General features: G+C 36.1%; 4 protein-coding genes across 4 annotated transcripts in view; 1 reads left to right on the plus strand and 3 right to left on the minus strand.

Annotated features, from left to right (window-relative positions):
- The window catches only part of LOC135080028 (semaphorin-1A), a 451301-nt gene that overhangs the window by 260961 nt on the left and 171274 nt on the right, over nucleotides 1-19066 (plus strand). The window lies entirely within an intron of this gene.
- LOC135080026 (uncharacterized) overlaps nucleotides 1-19066 on the minus strand; it is a 258168-nt gene that overhangs the window by 205918 nt on the left and 33184 nt on the right. The window lies entirely within an intron of this gene.
- LOC135079720 (cilia- and flagella-associated protein 20-like) lies at nucleotides 8954-10114 on the minus strand. The gene has a single exon (XM_063974327.1). The coding sequence runs from the start codon at nucleotides 10032-10034 to the stop codon at nucleotides 9105-9107; it is 930 nt and encodes a 309-aa protein (XP_063830397.1). The 5' UTR covers nucleotides 10035-10114; the 3' UTR covers nucleotides 8954-9104.
- Nucleotides 10535-11644, minus strand: LOC135079721 (cilia- and flagella-associated protein 20-like). Its single transcript, XM_063974328.1, has one exon. The coding sequence runs from the start codon at nucleotides 11576-11578 to the stop codon at nucleotides 10538-10540; it is 1041 nt and encodes a 346-aa protein (XP_063830398.1). The 5' UTR covers nucleotides 11579-11644; the 3' UTR covers nucleotides 10535-10537.

Below are 19066 nucleotides of genomic sequence, written 5' to 3' on the forward strand. Positions count from 1 at the left end.
TGGAAATCCTTGGGGGAAGCCTTTATCCAGCAGTGGACATTTTTCGGCTGAAACGAACGAACGACATACAATACTCAATAACATCCATAACTATGAAGGTAAGTAACACATGTAATTATTGACGATTTTACAATAATGTTCTTCAATCTACATTTTTGTTTCATTTTCTTATAATATATTTTTATACTAACGTTGAATATGTTTCCTTTGTTATAGAATCCAGCTTCTACAAGGGAATATGATGTTGCATTCGAAGAAAACACATTTAAAAACTATTACTTCTCTGTGTCCGATGAGGATGAGATTCCCTCATACCAACAAAGTTCAAGTAAGAGAACAAACAATGAATCCATTGACGAATTCTTCACCACACCAATCAAGAAAGCTAAAACAAAAACGTCTCCGACAGTGGGACGCCCGAATCAGAATATTGATTCCATATCGTATGTATCTTTAAACGCGGATGACGGAGATGTTGTAACCTATCTGGTAAGAAACAAAAACGAAAGGGAAAAGATAAAGGAAACAAGAAAATGCTTATAAAGCATGGTTGACCTTCATTGGTTGGGTTTTTGTGGCGGTCAAGCTGTAGATCCTGGTAAACAGGAGTTGCAGTGGTGGGAACGAGAGGTGGGAATAGTCCCGTTTATCGTGTATTTTTGACACCCTGGTGCATTTGATATGTTCTTTGTTATTTCATAAATGACTTATCGAGTTCTTCTGTGTATTGAATCGTTTTCTGATTTAGTGTAATACATAACACTCACATCTGCATGTTTCTATTGTTCTGATGTGTTTGTTTTCCATTTTTTTAATTCGAATATTTCTATTTTTATTAAGTGTGTTGCTTTCGATAAGTTTTATTTTTTATTGCTTATCGTGTATTTTTGACACCCTGGTGCATTCGATATGCTTTTTATTATTTCGTAAATGATTCACCGAGTTCTGTGTATTGAATCGTTTGCTGATTTAAAATAATACATAACACGCACATCTGCATGTTTCCATTGTTCTGATGTGTTTGTTTTCCATTTTTTAATTCGAATATTTCTATTTTTATTAAGTGTGTTGCTTTAGATCCGTCATCTGTGTTTGAAGATACATAGGATATGGAATCAATATTCGGATTCGAACGTCTCACTTTGCTTTCGATCAGTTTTATTTTTTATTGCTTATCGTGTATTTTTAACACCCTGGTGCATTCGATATGCTCATTGTTATTTCGTAAATGATTTACCGAGTTCTTCTGTGTTTTGAATCGTTTTTTGATTTACTATAATACATAACACGCACATCTGCATGTTTCCATTGTTCTGATGTGTCTATGTATTCCGTTTTTTTTAATTCGAATATTTCTATTTTTATTAAGTGTGTTGCTTTCGATCAGTTTTTTTTTGCTGATCGTGTATTTTTGACACCCATTCGATATGCTCTTTGTGGTTTCATAAATGACTTATCGAGTTCTTCTGTGTATTGAATCGTTTGCTGATTTAGTATAGTATATAACATGCACATCTGCATGTTTCCATTGTTCTGATGTGTCTTTGTGTTCCATTTTTTAATGCGAATATTTCAATTTTTATCAAGTGTGTTGATTTCGATCAGTTTTATTCTTTATTGCTTATCGTGTATTTTTGACACCCTGGTGCATTTGATATGCTCTTTGTTATTTCATAAATGTCTTATCGAGTTCTTCTCTGTATTGAATCGTTTTCTGATTTAGTATAATACATAACACGCACATCTGCATGTTTCCATTGTTCTGATGTGTTTGTTTTCCATTTTTTTTATTCGTATATTTCTATTTTTACTAAGTGTGTTGCTTCCGATCAGTTTTATTTTTTATTGCTGATCGTGTATTTTTGACACCCTGGTGCATTCGATATGCTCTTTGTGGTTTCATAAATGACTTATCGAGTTATTCTGTGTTTTGAATCGTTTTTTGATTTACTATACATACATAACACGCACATCTGCATGTTTCCATTGTTCTGATGTGTTTGTTTTCCATTTTTTAATTCGAATATTTCTATTTTTATTATGTGTGTTGCTTTCGATCAGTTTTATTTTTTATTGCTGATCATGTATTTTTGACACCCTGGTGCATTCGATGTGCTCTTTATTATTTCGTAAATGATTTATCGAGTTCTTCTGTGTATTGAATCGTTTTCTGATTTAGTATAATACATAACACGCACATCTGCATGTTTCCATTGTTCTGATGTGTCTATGTGTTCCATTTTTTAATTCGAATATTTCTATTTTTATTAAGTGTGTTGATTTCGATCAGTTTTATTCTTTATTGCTTATCGTGTATTTTTGACACCCTGGTGCATTTGATATGCTCTTTATTATTTCTTAAATGATTTATCGAGTTCTTCTGTGTATTGAATCGTTTTCTGATTTAGTATAATACATAACACGCACATCTGCATGTTTCCATTGTTCTGATGTGTCTATGTGTTCCATTTTTTAATTCGAATATTTCTATTTTTATTAAGTGTGTTGATTTCGATCACTTTTATTCTTTATTGCTTATCGTGTATTTTTGACACCCTGGTGCATTTGATATGCTCTTTGTTATTTCAAAAATGACTAATTATATGTATGTATCAATCTTCGGATTCGGACGTCCCACTGTCGGAGACGTTTTTGTTTTAGCTTTCTTGTTTGATGTGGTGAAGAATTCGTCAATGGATTCATTGTTTGTTCTCTTACTTGAACTTTGTTAGTATGGGGGAATCTGATTAACTAATTATAACTTTATAAAATTAGGTTAGTAAATCACTTTAATGAATAATGACCCCACGCTAATGTGTTCGCTATTATGTATCGCTTGGAGTCATTATATGACAAACATATTTAATTAATTTTTTGAGTAAAAATAACATGTTTCATAGATTTAAATCGATACATTTCAGCATGTTGAATATTTTTATCGAATAAGCAAGACTTATAATTGTCAAACTTAATTTTTTTTTCACACATTATTCTCTCTGGTTTTTGTTATTATTTTATTATTTACCTTCATTGCATACATTTTTTATGGTAAACCTACAAATTCAATATTTTTTATTGCTTATCGTGTATTTTTGACACCCTGGTGCATTCGATATGCTCATTGTTATTTCGTAAATGATTTACCAAGTTCTTATGTGTATTGAATCGTTTGCTGATTTAGTATAATACATAACATGCACATCTGCATGTTTCCATTGTTCTGATGTGTTCGTTTTCCATTTTTTTAATTCGAATATTTCTATTTTTATTAAGTGTGTTGCTTTCGATCCGTCATCCGCGTTTGAAGATACATAGGATATGGAATCAATATTTGGATTCGGACGTCTCACTGTCAGAGACTTTTTTGTTTTAGCTTTCTTGTTTGGCGTGGTGAATAATTCGTCAATGGATTCATTGTTTGTTCTCTTACTTGAACTTTGTTAGTATGGGGGAATCTGATTAACTAATTATAACTTTATAAAATTAGGTTAGTAAATCACTTTAATGAATAATGACCCCACGCTAATGTGTTCGCTATTATGTATCGCTTGGAGTCATTATATGACAAACATATTTAATTAATTTTTTGAGTAAAAATAACATGTTTCATAGATTTAAATCGATACATTTCAGCATGTTGAATATTTTTATCGATTAAGCAAGACTTATAATTATCAAACTTATTTTTTGTTATCACACATTAACCTCTCTGGTTTTTGTTATTATTTTATTATTTACCTTTATTGCATACATTTTTTATGGTATACCTACAAATTCAATATTTTTTATTGCTTATCGTGTATTTTTGACACCCTGGTGCATTTGATATGCTCTTTGTCATTTCGTAAATGATTTATCGAGTTCTTCTGTGTATTGAATCGTTTTCTGATTTACATAATACATAACACGCACATCTGCATGTTTCCATTGTTCTGATGTGTCTATGTGTTCCATTTTTTAATTCGAATATTTCTATTTTTATTAAGTGTGTTGATTTCGATCAGTTTTATTCTTTATTGCTTATCGTGTATTTTTGACACCCTGGTGCATTCGATATGCTTTTTATTATTTCGTAAATGATTCACCGAGTTCTTCTGTGTATTGAATCGTTTGCTGATTTAGTATAATACATAACACGCACATCTGCATGTTTCCATTGTTCTGATGTGTTTGTTTAATTCTAATATTTCTATTTTTATTAAGTGTGTTGCTTTCGATCCGTCATCCGCGTTTGAAGATACATAGGATTTGGAATCAATATTTGGATTCGGACGTCTCACTGTCAGAGACTTTTTTGTTTTAGCTTTCTTGTTTGGCGTGGTGAATAATTCGTCAATGGATTCATTGTTTGTTCTCTTACTTGAACTTTGTTAGTATGGGGGAATCTGATTAACTAATTATAACTTTATAAAATTAGGTTAGTAAATCACTTTAATGAATAATGACCCCACGCTAATGTGTTCGCTATTATGTATCGCTTGGAGTCATTATATGACAAACATATTTAATTAATTTTTTGAGTAAAAATTACATGTTTCATAGATTTAAATCGATACTTTTTAGCATGTTGAATATTTTTATCGAATAAGCAAGACTTATAATTATCAAACTTATTTTTTGTTATCACACATTAACCTCTCTGGTTTTTGTTATTATTTTATATTTTACCTTCATTGCATACATTTTTATTGTAAACCTACAAATTCAATATTTTTTATTGCTTATCGTGTATTTTTGACACCCTGGTGCATTCGATATGCTCTTTGTCATTTCGTAAATGATTTATCGAGTTCTTCTGTGTATTGAATCGTTTGCTGATTTAGTATAATACATAACACGCACATCTGCATGTTTCCATTGTTCTGATGTGTTCGTTTTCCATTTTTTTAATTCGAATATTTCTATTTTTATTAAGTGTGTTGCTTTCGATCCGTCATCCGCGTTTGAAGATACATAGGATATGGAATCAATATTTGGATTCGGACGTCTCACTGTCAGAGACTTTTTTGTTTTAGCTTTCTTGTTTGGCGTGGTGAATAATTCGTCAATGGATTCATTGTTTGTTCTCTTACTTGAACTTTGTTAGTATGGGGGAATCTGATTAACTAATTATAACTTTATAAAATTAGGTTAGTAAATCACTTTAATGAATAATGACCCCACGCTAATGTGTTCGCTATTATGTATCGCTTGGAGTCATTATATGACAAACATATTTAATTAATTTTTTGAGTAAAAATAACATGTTTCATAGATTTAAATCGATACATTTCAGCATGTTGAATATTTTTATCGAATAAGCAAGACTTATAATTATCAAACTTAATTTTTTTTATCACACATTAACCTCTCTGGTTTTTGTTATTATTTTATTATTTACCTTCATTGCATACATTTTTTATGGTAAACCTACAAATTCAATAATATATTACCATTGTGTTCGTCTTTGAAATATCCTAATTTCTTCTTATTAACTAAATGAAAATCATAAATGTTATCTATCTTATAGTTGGAGGTATCAAAATGGTTTTCTAAATCTGGTTTAATTTCATCATAAAAATCTCTACAAAATATCTGATAAACAACAACTTATCTGTGTCTGTATAGTATATAATAATATGTACGTACTTTAAATTTTGGAACTTCTTGATATATTTGTAGTGGAAATCGTACATTTATGTTTTTGAAATATTTAATATTATTATGCTAAATCCTAAATATATGAGTTTATTAAAGAACAGTTTTGTTTTTTATACTGGACCGCCACGTAATTTTCCGAAAAAAAATGGGTTTCGCAATTAAACGTTGAACACCTGTTGTTTTACAATGATTTTCCCAATGTGTCAAAAGCTTCACATTGACTCTTTTTTCAATTTCGGGGGTGGTAAACGCCACTATATTAAAGGCAACCACCACCCCGGTGGCAAGCTTGAAGGGGGTGGATGGGAATAAAGGAACTTACCCTGCAACCAAACTTGTTTTACTTACTTATCTCACATCACATTGTTTTGTACAAATTCTATAAACCTAGAGATATAAGTACCTACCAAGACATTTTTATTGCAATACTGTACCTGTACCTATTTAACCACAAAACCGAGCTGCATTCAGCTTAACGTGCTATCTGATTTTCACCCGCGCCCGCGGCGGTTTCGGGCCCGCAGCTTCTGTAGAATGCAGATACTTATGTAAAAACTAATGCACAACTCACGACGCGGTTTTCGCCCGCAGCGAGCGCGGTAGTATGCGGGTTCCACTTGGTGGTTTTCGCCCGCGCGAAAACCGCCCGATCGGCGGGCGACCATTTTGTACCAGTGACTTAGCGCACGGCGCTCCTGTGAGTTTTAAAATAAAACCGCAATTCCACAACCGCCGCGGGCGCGGGTGAAAATCACGCCGTGAGTTCTTAGCCTAAATTTAACGTTCCAGGCCGATCGCAACGTCACTCAAGGGAGTTCAGCTAAGAACACCTGTATTATCCATCTGACCCGGTTTATCTTGGCTTTTATCCGTAAATATCCGTTTAATCCGTAAATTCTGTAACAGCCCCCTAGGCAGGTGCATCTATGCAGCGTTTACGTTGCGTTTAGATACCGGGCTTTGGGCTTAAATCATTTCTAGCCGGATATTTACTGGTAGACCTATGTCTGGGGACTTACCGGGGACATCCAATATTTTGATAATGCTCGATAAACAACGTCCTCTGTTCTAAGCTATACTGCATTTTAGTGCTTTATGTTTTAGATAAAGGCATTTTAACACGGTATTCTAAGTTAGCAATTCAAAACTTTTTTTATTATGAATGGCTTATGATTATGAGTTTTCCCAAAGGGTAGATTAGATCACTCGTTCCTGAAAGACCTTGACCTTGGCCTTTTACTCGTATAATTCAATCTAATATACTCGTACATTCCGCCCATTAGCTTATTCGTTTGGCCCCATATGTAATTGGCCTCATGAAGTTCAGACAGTAGCCTACTAGAGATGAAACCAACTATTTTTATCTCTCATAAATTTTATCATGAAAAACTATTTATTAACTTTGTCCTTGTGGGACCTCACTAAGTGGACCGACGATCTGGTGAAGGTCACGAGAAGAGCCTGGGATGCGGGCAGCGTAGGACCAGTCGTTTTGGAATTCCTTGAGGGAGGCCTTTTTCCAGCAGTGGACGTCATTTGGTTGAAACGAACGAACGAACTTTTTAAAGCACCGCTATTTTCTTATTATTTGGACCAAAAGCGAAACAGTTCCGCAAGTTGTTGATTTATCGCGGGCTGTAGGTACCGCTAACTCACCAGCGCTCAGTTATGTATAACGAATACTGCTAAATCACGTACACGGCCTGGATATAATATTGCTAACTAAATTGCTAACAACACTTTGTTGTTAGACTGCAATGTTTTAAAAAAATCTCGCAAAAAATACGCAACATGCCTAAGACATAAAATAGGACCTAAGATGTGTAAAGCCACTCGCAAACTTTGAAACATCCTAAGAATATGCAAAATGCATTTCTGACTATACTCGTACAATTTTGTAGCAAAATCACCCCTTTTACAGCTTAACTAAAACGTCCCACAGTGTTTAGTTTGATGTAGGTACTGTCCACGGTACAAAGCATCAAGTCTCCTCCATCCAAAGATTTTTCACCCTACTTTTTATAGTGAATTTTAAACTTCTTTCGAAATGCGAGATTGTAAATGCGTTGCTATTTTTAGTGCTAACAGTAGAATAAACTGCTTAAGTTATTTTTGAGTGATTCAAAAAAAGAATGTACTTAGGTATAGTAAAAAAGTTAAAATAATGTAAAGGCACATTTTTCCATTCTTATTGTGTCAAAAAATAGGGATATTATTAACCCATTTTGTTGAATTCATCAATGGACTATCTTCTGCAAGATTATTGAAAATATTCTGAAGTAACTGAAAAGAAGCTCTTTTCATATTAGCTTTGATCTTACATCATAGTTTCGTAACTCTGATACAGTTTGGTATTTGTTTAATATTGTAATGTATTCCTTTTCTTTGAGCATGGTACTCAGGTAGTTTCAAATTGTTTGAAGTTGTGTATTCTAATGGACTATTTCATTTGTGTTCCAGGTAAGAGATATGAAACATCAGAAACTGAGGAATATTACGCATCCTGTAATAGTGAGTCAAATATTTATTAAATTAATTTAGCTTATTAGTAGAAGTTCCTGAGCGCTTAGCAACAGACTAGGCCCCACCCAACACGGTCAATATTACATAATTAAGGTTACTTGCTTTAAAATAAAACAAAAGGGGATAAATTTATTAACCTTGATCCTCGCATCCAGCACGACCAGAGTTTATGGCTACGCAGTAACAAGCTATTGAAGCGATAATTAACTAGAATTAACACAACCATTACGCCGGAGGCTCTCACTATGCTTAAGCTCTACATGATTTATGTGCAAGTCCCTCCGCGTTAATTTTTGATGAGTTTTCAAAATCCAGTATAATAACGCACCGAGTAAGCGAATGCTGTAAACCGCTTCCATAAATCCATGTTGGTTCAGTCCGTTTGACGGGCAAGCCCCTAAATAATGGGCCGGAATTTCGCACCATAGACCAAAGCATAAACTATTAAAAGAGACGGCCATCCCGGCGATGCTACAATTTTATGAGCCGCGTTTGCATATTGAATGGCCACGCAGCCACTTCGGTTTGGCAAATGGCCCCTTTTTTGTTTGTGCGAATTAACGTTTACGCGTTTCGAGTTGATGCCATTTGGCTATACTGGATTACGGTTGAGTGTTGAAGGTAATTTGAGGCGACAATAGTCCAGCGGTTTCGGTGTCGGACTGCCAATTCAAGAGTCACTCGTTCGATCCCTGTTGACGACGGAACTTTTATTGTAAATTAACTCCTAACATTCGGTGAAAGAGTTAAGCTAATTTGCTACTTGAGTATAAACAGTGAAAGGCTCGAAACTTCTCCATTGATATAATTATATGTCTAAACTGCATAGAAAAACGAACGTTGAAATAGAAATATTTTAACTATACGAGTAAAACTAGAAACTGAGATCTACAACATAAGTAACAAAATATAAACACAACTCCAAAACGTGATCGGTGCAGTTATTCTTCAGCTGGCGGAGCCTCTTCGGCTGGGGGCTCTGCAGCTGGGGCTTCTTCAGGAGCCTCGGATTCTGCTGCGGGAGCCTCTCCTCCTTCCTCAGGGGGATTCTCAGCTGGTGCTGTCTCTTCGGGAGGTGCCTCTGGGGCTGCTTCGGGGGCTGCCTCGGGCGGTTTCTCCTCAACAACCTCTGCAGGCTTCTCATCCTCAGCATCTGTCGTTGCCGGCGTAACTGTAACTGTACTAGGTTTACCAACTGGCTCCTCTTTCGGTGGCTCTGGCGGTGGTGGAGGCGCCGCCTCCGGTGCTGGAGCAGCCGCGGGTGCAGGCTTCGCTGGTTCCTCCTTCTTTCCCTTCCCTTTCTTCTTACGCTCCAAAGGCAAATACAATTTGTAATCCTGCGGCAATTCCTCCTCAGCGTACAATCGCTCGCTAAAATAAATTCTCCGTATACGAGCGTTAGCGTGTACTTGAACTCTGAGCGTTTCTATAAACTGCGTCCCATAAGCTCTTCTTGTGAAATCCGCCAAGTTGAATTGTATCTGATTCCACCCTCCCGAGAGGCCGATAGGCATACTTGTACAAAACGGCTTAATTTTCGTAGTCGACTGGAAATTGGAAATTCTAAATCTTCTCCGCATATTCTTGTCGTCGAGCACTGTTATCTCAAAGGAGAAATACCTCTTTAGATTTTTGACTATCATGACTAAAAAGGGCAATTTGATCCCCAAAACTTGGTTCCTTTTGGGACAACTAATGAAGGTTGTCGCTACATTTGTACTAACAATCTCGAGAACTATAGAATTCACTTCGTTATCTGTGAGTCGTTTGATATGGCCATTTTTTACCTCCATATCCCAAATGGCCAACGGATTTGACCCACAGCTGTAGAATATTGACAGCAAACCATTTTGGTATGAATTTTTAAACATTGTTGAATAATTAGAGCTATTTTCCAGCCACAATTGTATAAAATTAGTTTTTTATTTACAACTTTGCACACGTCAGTTAGTTGACATGCATGTGTCAATCATTGGTGACATTTATTATTACTCATCATACATGATTGTTTATGGTAACAAAATAGTTTGGCCTATAAAACGTTCATTATGATTTTCTTCCAAATCAATATTTAGTAAAAAGAAACTTGCAATAAATTGAAATAATACACAGGATTTGTATTTGACATTCCACTTTATTTATTCAACAATCATTTATACACTTACATACTCCAAAGAAAAAAACAAATATTTAGAAAACATTACATTTAATAATAACAATAACACAATAATAAATAATAACATTAATATTCTAATTATTGGTTTATACATGTACGAAAGTAACGCAAAAATAATAGATGATTACGTGATTGCCAGCCTCCAGCTATAGTTAGTTGAAAAAAAAAACTAAAACCCGGATCGTCCATTTGTGCTTACTACTCAGCTGGTGCTGGTTCAGGCTCAGCAGCAGGAGGTTCCCCTTCTGCTGGAGTTGCAGATTCTGCTGGTGTTGCTTCTGTTGGAGGAGCTTCTTCCGCAGCAGGTGCTCCTTCTTCTGCTGGCGGAGCCTCAGCAGGTTCCTCAGCAGGTTGTTCACCCTCAGCTGGTACTTCCTCCCCTCCAGCCGGTGCTGGCACACTAGCCACAGACGTCCTCTTACTACCAGGGGGCACCTCACCTTCTGGCACCTCCTCAAGTCTAGCCTTTGACTTCGATGGCAGTTTCTTCACCGAATGCACAGACACTTTCGAACCTGCCTTAGCTACTTCTGTTCTACTACCCTTAATTTCTTCTATAGGTGGCTCTTCTTTCTTCTCTTCTACTGGTGGTACTGCGGCTTGTGGACCAGCAGCTTGAATGTTTTCTTTGTCTTTCACGTCAGGTCCGATCGCTTTCTTTCCTTTAGCACCTTTGGTAGCCAAAGGAAAGTATAGTTTATACTCCGGCGGTAGCTGATCCTCTGGAATCAGCCTTTCGGTGAAATATATCCTCCTAAGTCGTATGTTTGCGTTTATTTTTAACTTCTGTACCTCGACAAACTGCTTTTTGTATGCCCTTCGCGTGAATTCTGCCAAATTGAACTGAATCTGGTTCCAACCCTCGGAAAGACCGATTGGCATTACAGTGCACAGAGGTAATATTTGTGTGCTGCTCTGGAAATTTGATACTCGAAACCTGCGTCTCGTTCCTGTCTCATCTAGAATCGTCACTTCAAACGTAAAATACTTCTTTAGATTCTTAACTATCATGACCAGGAAAGGCATTGTTATACCCAGAACGTTGTTGCCTTTCGGGCAAGTCATGTACGTTGTGCTTACATTAGTTCCTCCTATTTCTAACACCATAGACTTAATGTCTTGATCCAGAAACCTCGTTATATACCCATCCTGAGTATGTGTCTCCCAAATGTTCAACGGTTTGGAGCCGACGCTGAAGAATACTGTGAGCATACCTCGTTGATATGCGTTTCTGTACATTTTTTATTGTGTAACGGTACTTTTATGTGTATAAATATTTATTACTTTAAAATTATGACAGTGTCACTAAACAATTGTCTGCCAAAACTGCGAACATGTCAAGTTTATTTACTTTTCTGCGTAAATAAGTCTATAAAATGGTAAAAGTTTTTGTTATACCTAAGTTAGGTAGGTACTTAATTTTAAGGTATTATTTTAATGTTGTTATTCTAAGTTGTACGATTTTGCTATATTTTTTTCTGACTTATACAACACATGATATTCACTCAGTATCTAAGTGAGAGTCAGTCTAGAATCTTGAAATATTTTGGAAATACGTAAAAATGTCTGGATCGCTGAATAGAAGAACTAAAAGGTAGACAAAAATGCTAATTTCCGCCGGCGTCGAGTCTAATGTACAGTCGTCAGCAGGTCAACCTCAAAATTTCAATTTCCCCCAACGTATTTAGAACTTTATATCTTTAACATAAGGACCAAAATCGTTTCACGTGATTTGACATTTTGACAAAATATGCTGGGTATCGAATACTTGAAGTAGGTACTTTCTCTTTGGTCATTTACCTTCACTTTGTAAAGAAGACGCTGCGTAGGTGATTTTTAAACTTAGATCATTGAAGTAATATTACTACGTATAGAACAGACATCGCGAACAAAATATGTGCAGTGCGGGGTGCGGGGCGGGAATTTGACGGACAGCTGTCAGTCAAATCCATGACTATCAAGTTTCATAATTTATGGCGATAAAATCTGCACCAGAAAATGTCGTACTTCATTGCTAGGATTGCGCGAATAGTGACGTTCCTGCGGTCGCCTCATCATAGACATTTTGAATCGATTGTGAAAATAAACAAATCGACTAAATTGTGTTATTTATAATTTTCATGGTGCTCAATAGCAAAAATGTTCAGCTACTTACATTATTTTCTTTTATTATATTGTGCGTTTCCTGTAATGTAATCTAAGCGCCCCTCCCTTAGACTAATATTAGCCCTCCTAGACAAGTGACAAAACGTGGCAGTTGAAACGAAATCACTTCGCTCTGCCGTTTTTTGGTGTTAGTTACTTCACTCTGTGATACGAATTTAAAATTACAACTGGCGATTCCGAATTCACAACTGAGGGGATTGTGGCTAATCGTGTTACTTGTTCTACAAGTACGTATGGGCTTCATACTGATGCTTAAGCCTTTAATAATTTTTCTTCCCGATTAAAATCTAATGTAATCGACAATCGCCTTGAGAATCGTTAACTGGTATTTTCTAATTCGATAAAAAAATGACCCATCTCTAGTTTAAAACTGTCATCCAACAGCGCACGAAATATCATGAGATATAGATAATGATACCATTACAGAGGCGACACTTCGTTTACGTTTAGTTTCTGCCTATTGAATTGGATACTGTAAGGAAACATCGTCATCATCATTTTAGCTACTGGACGTCCACTTCTGAACAAAGGCCTCCTCCAATGATTTTCACGTCGCCCATGACCCACGCCTCCACTCCGGAACCTTTCTGACGTTCAGTTATTTTATTGTCACTATTGTTAACTATTGAGCTCCTCAGCGGTTGAGTACTCGTATAATAGCTGTACCTCAATTCTATACAAAGTGAGGTAGAAGTTACGGGACTATTCTTCTCTCTCCTTTCCACCGCTGCATCTCCTGTGTAGCTAGCACCTAGATTAGTTGATTTAAAGCCAAGGTATTATATCAGTTTTTAGGTAATGACTTAGTGCATCTAAAAATAGAAAAAAGGTAAGTTCACTTTCTAATTTTTTTTGTAACATTGAAAAATCCTATATTACTATTATGGAAGCAATAAACGTATTGAGTATTGAAATCTAAAAAGAAGCATCATTTTTTTAACGTTTAAGTGTTCCTAAGAAATTTAAATGGGAGCTTTTGGTAAACTTTTTGATGACAACGTATTGCTTACTTTTTCAGCTGTCGAACGAACTTTTATATTTATAGGTCGTGTACATCGGTAGATTTTGCTAAATAAAAAATCCATCCGGACTCAGAAATAAAAAAATTAAAATAGCTGTAATTTTTAAATAGTAGGGATAAAATGTGTTATCAGTAGATTTGTCGATAAAATTGATCATATTACTGCGCCCTAACGGGTCGGACACTGGTGACCAGACACACTGTATAATTAATATAATTTTAGCCTATCTCGTGAGCTAGGTGTCAATAATTAGGGTGATTTACTAACTAACCAGTCGCATACGAACAACAGCAGTGAGATTCGAACAAGTTTGATCCATGATGCCGCTCGACTATTTTGTGAGCCCACTCGTAACCCAAGCTTATTTAGCTTAACACGAGGGGCTGGACGGGACTATTAGTAATTTGTGCAATACAAATTGCTAATAATCGTTAAAAAAATCTTTTTATTGCTTTATTTAACCTTGCTTTCGTATAGTAATTTATGAGTCAGTGTAGTATGCGCGTCAAGTCTGCGATTTTTAATCTTTGAAATTTTCGTATAATGGCTGCCGCCGCGGTGCCGCCTTGTAATTGACAAATTAAAATTAAATTAGTGTTTTAAAGTGCATAAATGTACAACATAATGGTAAAAAATCATTCCTTGATTTTTATTTAATATGTTTCTGGAGTTATTTGAACAGTATTTTCGTGTATAGGATGGTATATTTTCAAAAAACAAAACTGCACCCAAGCGTGTTGTCACAGCAACCGCTGAGCACATACTAATTGAAATTCGGTCCACGGACCTATTTGCGTGCCAGAAACAATCTCGTTGACATGTCTTCTCTAGTACGTAGTACATTATAACTCAATGACTTAGATCAGATTATGAGCCTTTCATAGTTAATGGTCACCGATAAAATTTATTTACGTGCGCATTTTATTTAGGTAACTACATCTTCGAATTTGCAAGAAATAACAAACTGTATACTTACCGCGTGTATGCTCAATTGTTAGTGAAACAATTTAACATTGACTGCCGATCGCTATTCAGAATTGAATATTAGTATTTTTCCGGAAACAAATATCGAATCCTTTTTATTTTACTCTGTTTCGCTACGATGGATCGTTATTTGTTTTTGAATATCATGATGCAGTATGAATTTCGTAATTAATAGATAACATACTTTGCCATGACTACCTGTTTTTATCGCCTAGGTAACTATAAAAAATATTTTAAAACAGGATAGCTAAAAAATCTGATTTATGAGTTTATAAGAGAATGTTGCTAAATCACAGATTTGTTAACATTTCCATATCTGAAGGCATTTTCCTGTTACAAATTCCCGAAATATTTTCTTAGTTCCAAATCACGTTTAAAACGCACACATTTCGCCCTAAAGATCAGCCATCGCCCAAAATAAATGATCCCGTCACTCGTAACAGAAAAACTTTCACGGATACGTAGAAATAAAACTTTTAAAAGAAAGCTCGCTTTCGCTATGATTTATCTGGCCATTTGTCATCCTCGACACTAGGAAAATATGTCACGCAAACCCACAAGTAACGTCACACACGCTCGTAACAAAAATAACATTTTTGTCGTCGCTAAATCACGTGACTTTTCCACTATGCCGGGCGCCCTTAGAGACAGTCGCGCACTAGCAAAAAATCAGAGCTTCGTGGAACAAAGGAAAAATGAAAAAGTGCCTTTCCACTGTCATGATAAGGAGTGCATGGGCGTGTTTAGACGGTGTCTACGATCTACTACCGCGTCGTTGCTTTTTCGACCGAATTATTTTTTGTTGTGTCGCACACTCTGTTTTTTATATCCTAGGGGAGAGCCCCACATGTTACGTAGTTAAGATATCATTGCTATTTTTCGCAATCAATGGCGTAGAAAACGGTCGCCGATAACACTAACGGCCGACGGAAGACTGAATGAATAATGTTCGCTAAGTTATTTTCGTTACGCAAATCCAACGAAAATGGAATCTGTTGTGTAAACAGAATATTGTTGCCCAATCTTGTTAAGAACTGGGTTCGGAAGCCGTAGATTACACCCTTGTTTCTTTTGTCATCGAATAATAATAACATTCGTGGTGCTTTAAAGCGAAATATGGCTAATGATTCTCTGATAAGGTTTATTACATTTAACGATTATATTTAACGATAATCAAGATACATTGAGAATGGCTCATAGACATAAATATTTTACGTGGTAACCCTGCAAATGGATCCCAATTCTGGTCAACGCAGATTTTTAGAAGTTTAATATTTTACAATGCAAGTACATACCTACCTAATGATTAAAATCTTACTTCAATTATTCGAATAGAATATAGACGATATGTACGTAGTTTAGTCAGCCTATAGGTAAGAGTTCAAATAAAATCGATCTGAAACTATAAATCTACCCCGTATTGTCACTGACAAATCGATATTTGATTAGTTATTTTTATTTCAGTTTTGGTAAATTCTTACATATTTCTACAGTTGGCTATCCAAAATTCGCCGTGTTTGATCACGGAAACGATCGTTTCAAGATCAACACAGCGATTCGCGAATAATCTAATCCTGGCTGATACAATGATGAAGGGAGAAAAAACACTACAGCAAGGTATACAGTAGGACCAGTAGCTCTACCACGAGTTTACGTTAAACGGACTCGCTAGGGAGTGTGTAAAAATTTATGGCAGACTATACAGCGCGACTAGCGGTTACTTTCAATAACTAAAATTGGTAGTATAAGTTGACAGCTATTCGAAAGTATTCGATAGTGATTAAAGATTTAGCTTGACTTTTCAATGTACCTAAATCAGTGAAACTTTTCACTTTGAAATATGGTTTCAGTAGTGTAAACAACCCCGAGGTAAGTTCATATTTGTGTTTCAGAACTGAATACCGATATTTGACCTTGAAGAGTACAACTTAGGTATGAAATGTGAATGACCCGACTGCGCCAGAAGGAGGGTTATGTTTTTGAATGTGGAATGTGGATATGTGTCTTCTGTACTTACCAAAATTATGACCAATAAACATAATTACTTCTACTAAGTCCCTTTGAGATTCCCTAGATTGTTGCAAGGCCATATCAGCTCTGAGCTCACTGTGCCATGCTCGCCAAGGGAAGCCAGTATATTTACAGAGCTCATCGCGTACAACGAAGCATGACCTGCAAGATATTGTCTAGCATAAAAAAAAGTAGCTTATGCTCATTAAACTAAACATTTTTGTTGCAATATAGCAACTACTAGATAACCGAGAAAATTCTGAGTAAAAGAGGTTCCTATCAAGTCCCTCTGAGCTTCCTTAGACCGTTACAATGCTATGATATAGTAGTATAGTCGACAGCATATCAAACTACAGTGGTAAGCTTAATCTTTAAGTACCTGAATACTGAGCAAAAAAGCTGAAAGCTCCTATCAAATTTGTCTGAGCTTCTATGAGCTATAATAGCTCTGAGCTCACTGTGCCTTCCTCGCCAAGGGAAGCCAGTATATTTACAGAGCTCATCGCGCGCAACGAAGCGTGGCCTGCAAGATATCACTGCAGGCGCGCGTCGCACAGTCGCGACAGCAATATAATTACGCGCGAGTGATAAGGATGTGTAGCTTGGGGTCATTGGACGGGATTCTACGTGCTCACGGACCAGGCATTAGCATAAAAAAAAAGAAAAAAAGTAGCTCATTAAAGTAAACATTTTTGTTGCAATATAGCAACAACTAGGTACCCGAGAAAATTCTGAGTAAAAAAGGTTCCTATCAAGTCCCTCTGAGCTTCCTTAGACTGTTACAATGCTATGATATAGTAGAACAGTCGACAGCATATCAAAATACAGTGGTAAGCTTAATCTTTAAGTACCTGAATACTGAGCAAAAAAGCTGAAAGCTCCTATCAAGTTTTTCTGAGCTTCTATGAGCTATAATAGCTCTGAGCTCACTGTGCCTTCCTCGCCAAGGGAAGCCAGTATATTTACAGAGCTCATCGCGCGCAACGAAGCGTGGCCTGCATAATGTATCGAACGAACGCCTGGTGCCGGCGCAGCTTTGTCCGTTTTATTTACAACGCGCCCGTGTATTCACGCGGAAATGGAATCGGGGAAATAAGACAGCATATACTAAATTATGTTTATCTTAAGCATATTTTAGGATGCTGAATCGACGGTGTTTACGGGCGTTCACGCTGTTAGTTTAAATTTTTAAGTCCTAAATTCAAAATTACCAAGGGCAAATTGAAAAAATGCCCCAAAAAGGTGCTGATTAAATTCATACTTTGTACTGTTTAAAAACACTTTTTTGTTGTTTATTCCTGCTAATGTGGGTGTATTAGAACCAGTGGGTTTTTTAATGGTTTTAGATCACAAAACTCTACTTTTTGATGCCACAGTGTGTATATGCCATTTCCTGTTGTAGTTTTAGACCATTGCCCGTTTCCTTTAATAAATAAGAAACAAAACATTACACAGGAGACTCATCTTAAGAAACTAATTAGTAAGCCACTACAATCTGACCAAGAAAGTCCAGCAAAGTGACTATATGTCCCACCCAGTGTATCACGCATTTCGCTAACGGGCCAAATATTTCCCGGGTTTTTTCCTGCCCGCTGACAGCTCGCTTAGTCGCGGGAATAATCGCGTGGCTCGGGGCCGGACAATGTATCGAAATTAATATCCCGGACAGTCGACAATTTGTCCGGGAATGCGGATAATTAAACCGCGCGGACATCGAGCTAAAAATTGGAGATATAATGTTAGTTTGCGGAGCAAATTGGGTGATGGGATTTTTGATTAAACTCGTTATTTCGATAAAAAATCATGACATTGCTGTTGGCTCTATTTTAGCACTATAATTTTAAAACAGTTTATTACCAAGTAAAAAAACTAAACAGTGAGTTATACAAAGTTTGTACTAACAAAACCAGTGCTTAGAGCCTCAGTTAATACTTCAATAATCCACAGTTTTCTCAAATTACAAAAAAAACGCATTTTGAACGTCAAAATGATGGGTGTGTTAACATTTATTGGGTAAAACATCGTTTAGCGGTAGTTTTACCTGCTTCACTGTACTTTTCGTTGGTTTCAATTCAGCAATGTTCATGCACAATTTCAAATAAAACTTCTTGCATCAGAGTCGGCAGATCAGGTGTATTCCGAGTCATTGCTTCCGTTAACTCTCGATCCAGCAGAGAAACGTTCGTCTGCCCTTTTTAATCCGTTCCTGAACGGAAATCTGGATGTTAATTTTTAAATAAACTGTACAATCGACAGCTTACATTTTTGTCGCAAAATCGTCCTTAATACAGCTACATAATAACACAATGCTCGATGTGTCGACTGTATTTGTTGCTTGTTCATATCGAGTGGAAAGCAATTAGACGTCTCAGATTACGAATTTCAGTCGAATTGAGGAAGTTTAAATTACAATGGGTACCTATCTATTTTGTTAGAATTTTTTTTTTTAAGGAAAGAGATACTGTGCGGTAGGTATCTAAACTAAAATTCTCGCTATATTGACATTATTAAAGTATTTATGAGTGACAATTTATCAAATACTGCC

The sequence above is a fragment of the Ostrinia nubilalis genome, chromosome 17, assembly GCF_963855985.1.
Source record: "Ostrinia nubilalis chromosome 17, ilOstNubi1.1, whole genome shotgun sequence".
In the NCBI taxonomy this organism is placed as follows: Eukaryota; Metazoa; Arthropoda; class Insecta; order Lepidoptera; family Crambidae; genus Ostrinia; species Ostrinia nubilalis.

Excerpts from the sequence above, each read along its gene's own strand:
- LOC135079720 (XM_063974327.1), bottom strand. The coding sequence starts at position 10,034 with ATGTTTAAAAATTCATACCAAAATGGTTTGCTGTCAATATTCTACAGC.
- LOC135079721 (XM_063974328.1), bottom strand. The coding sequence starts at position 11,578 with ATGTACAGAAACGCATATCAACGAGGTATGCTCACAGTATTCTTCAGC.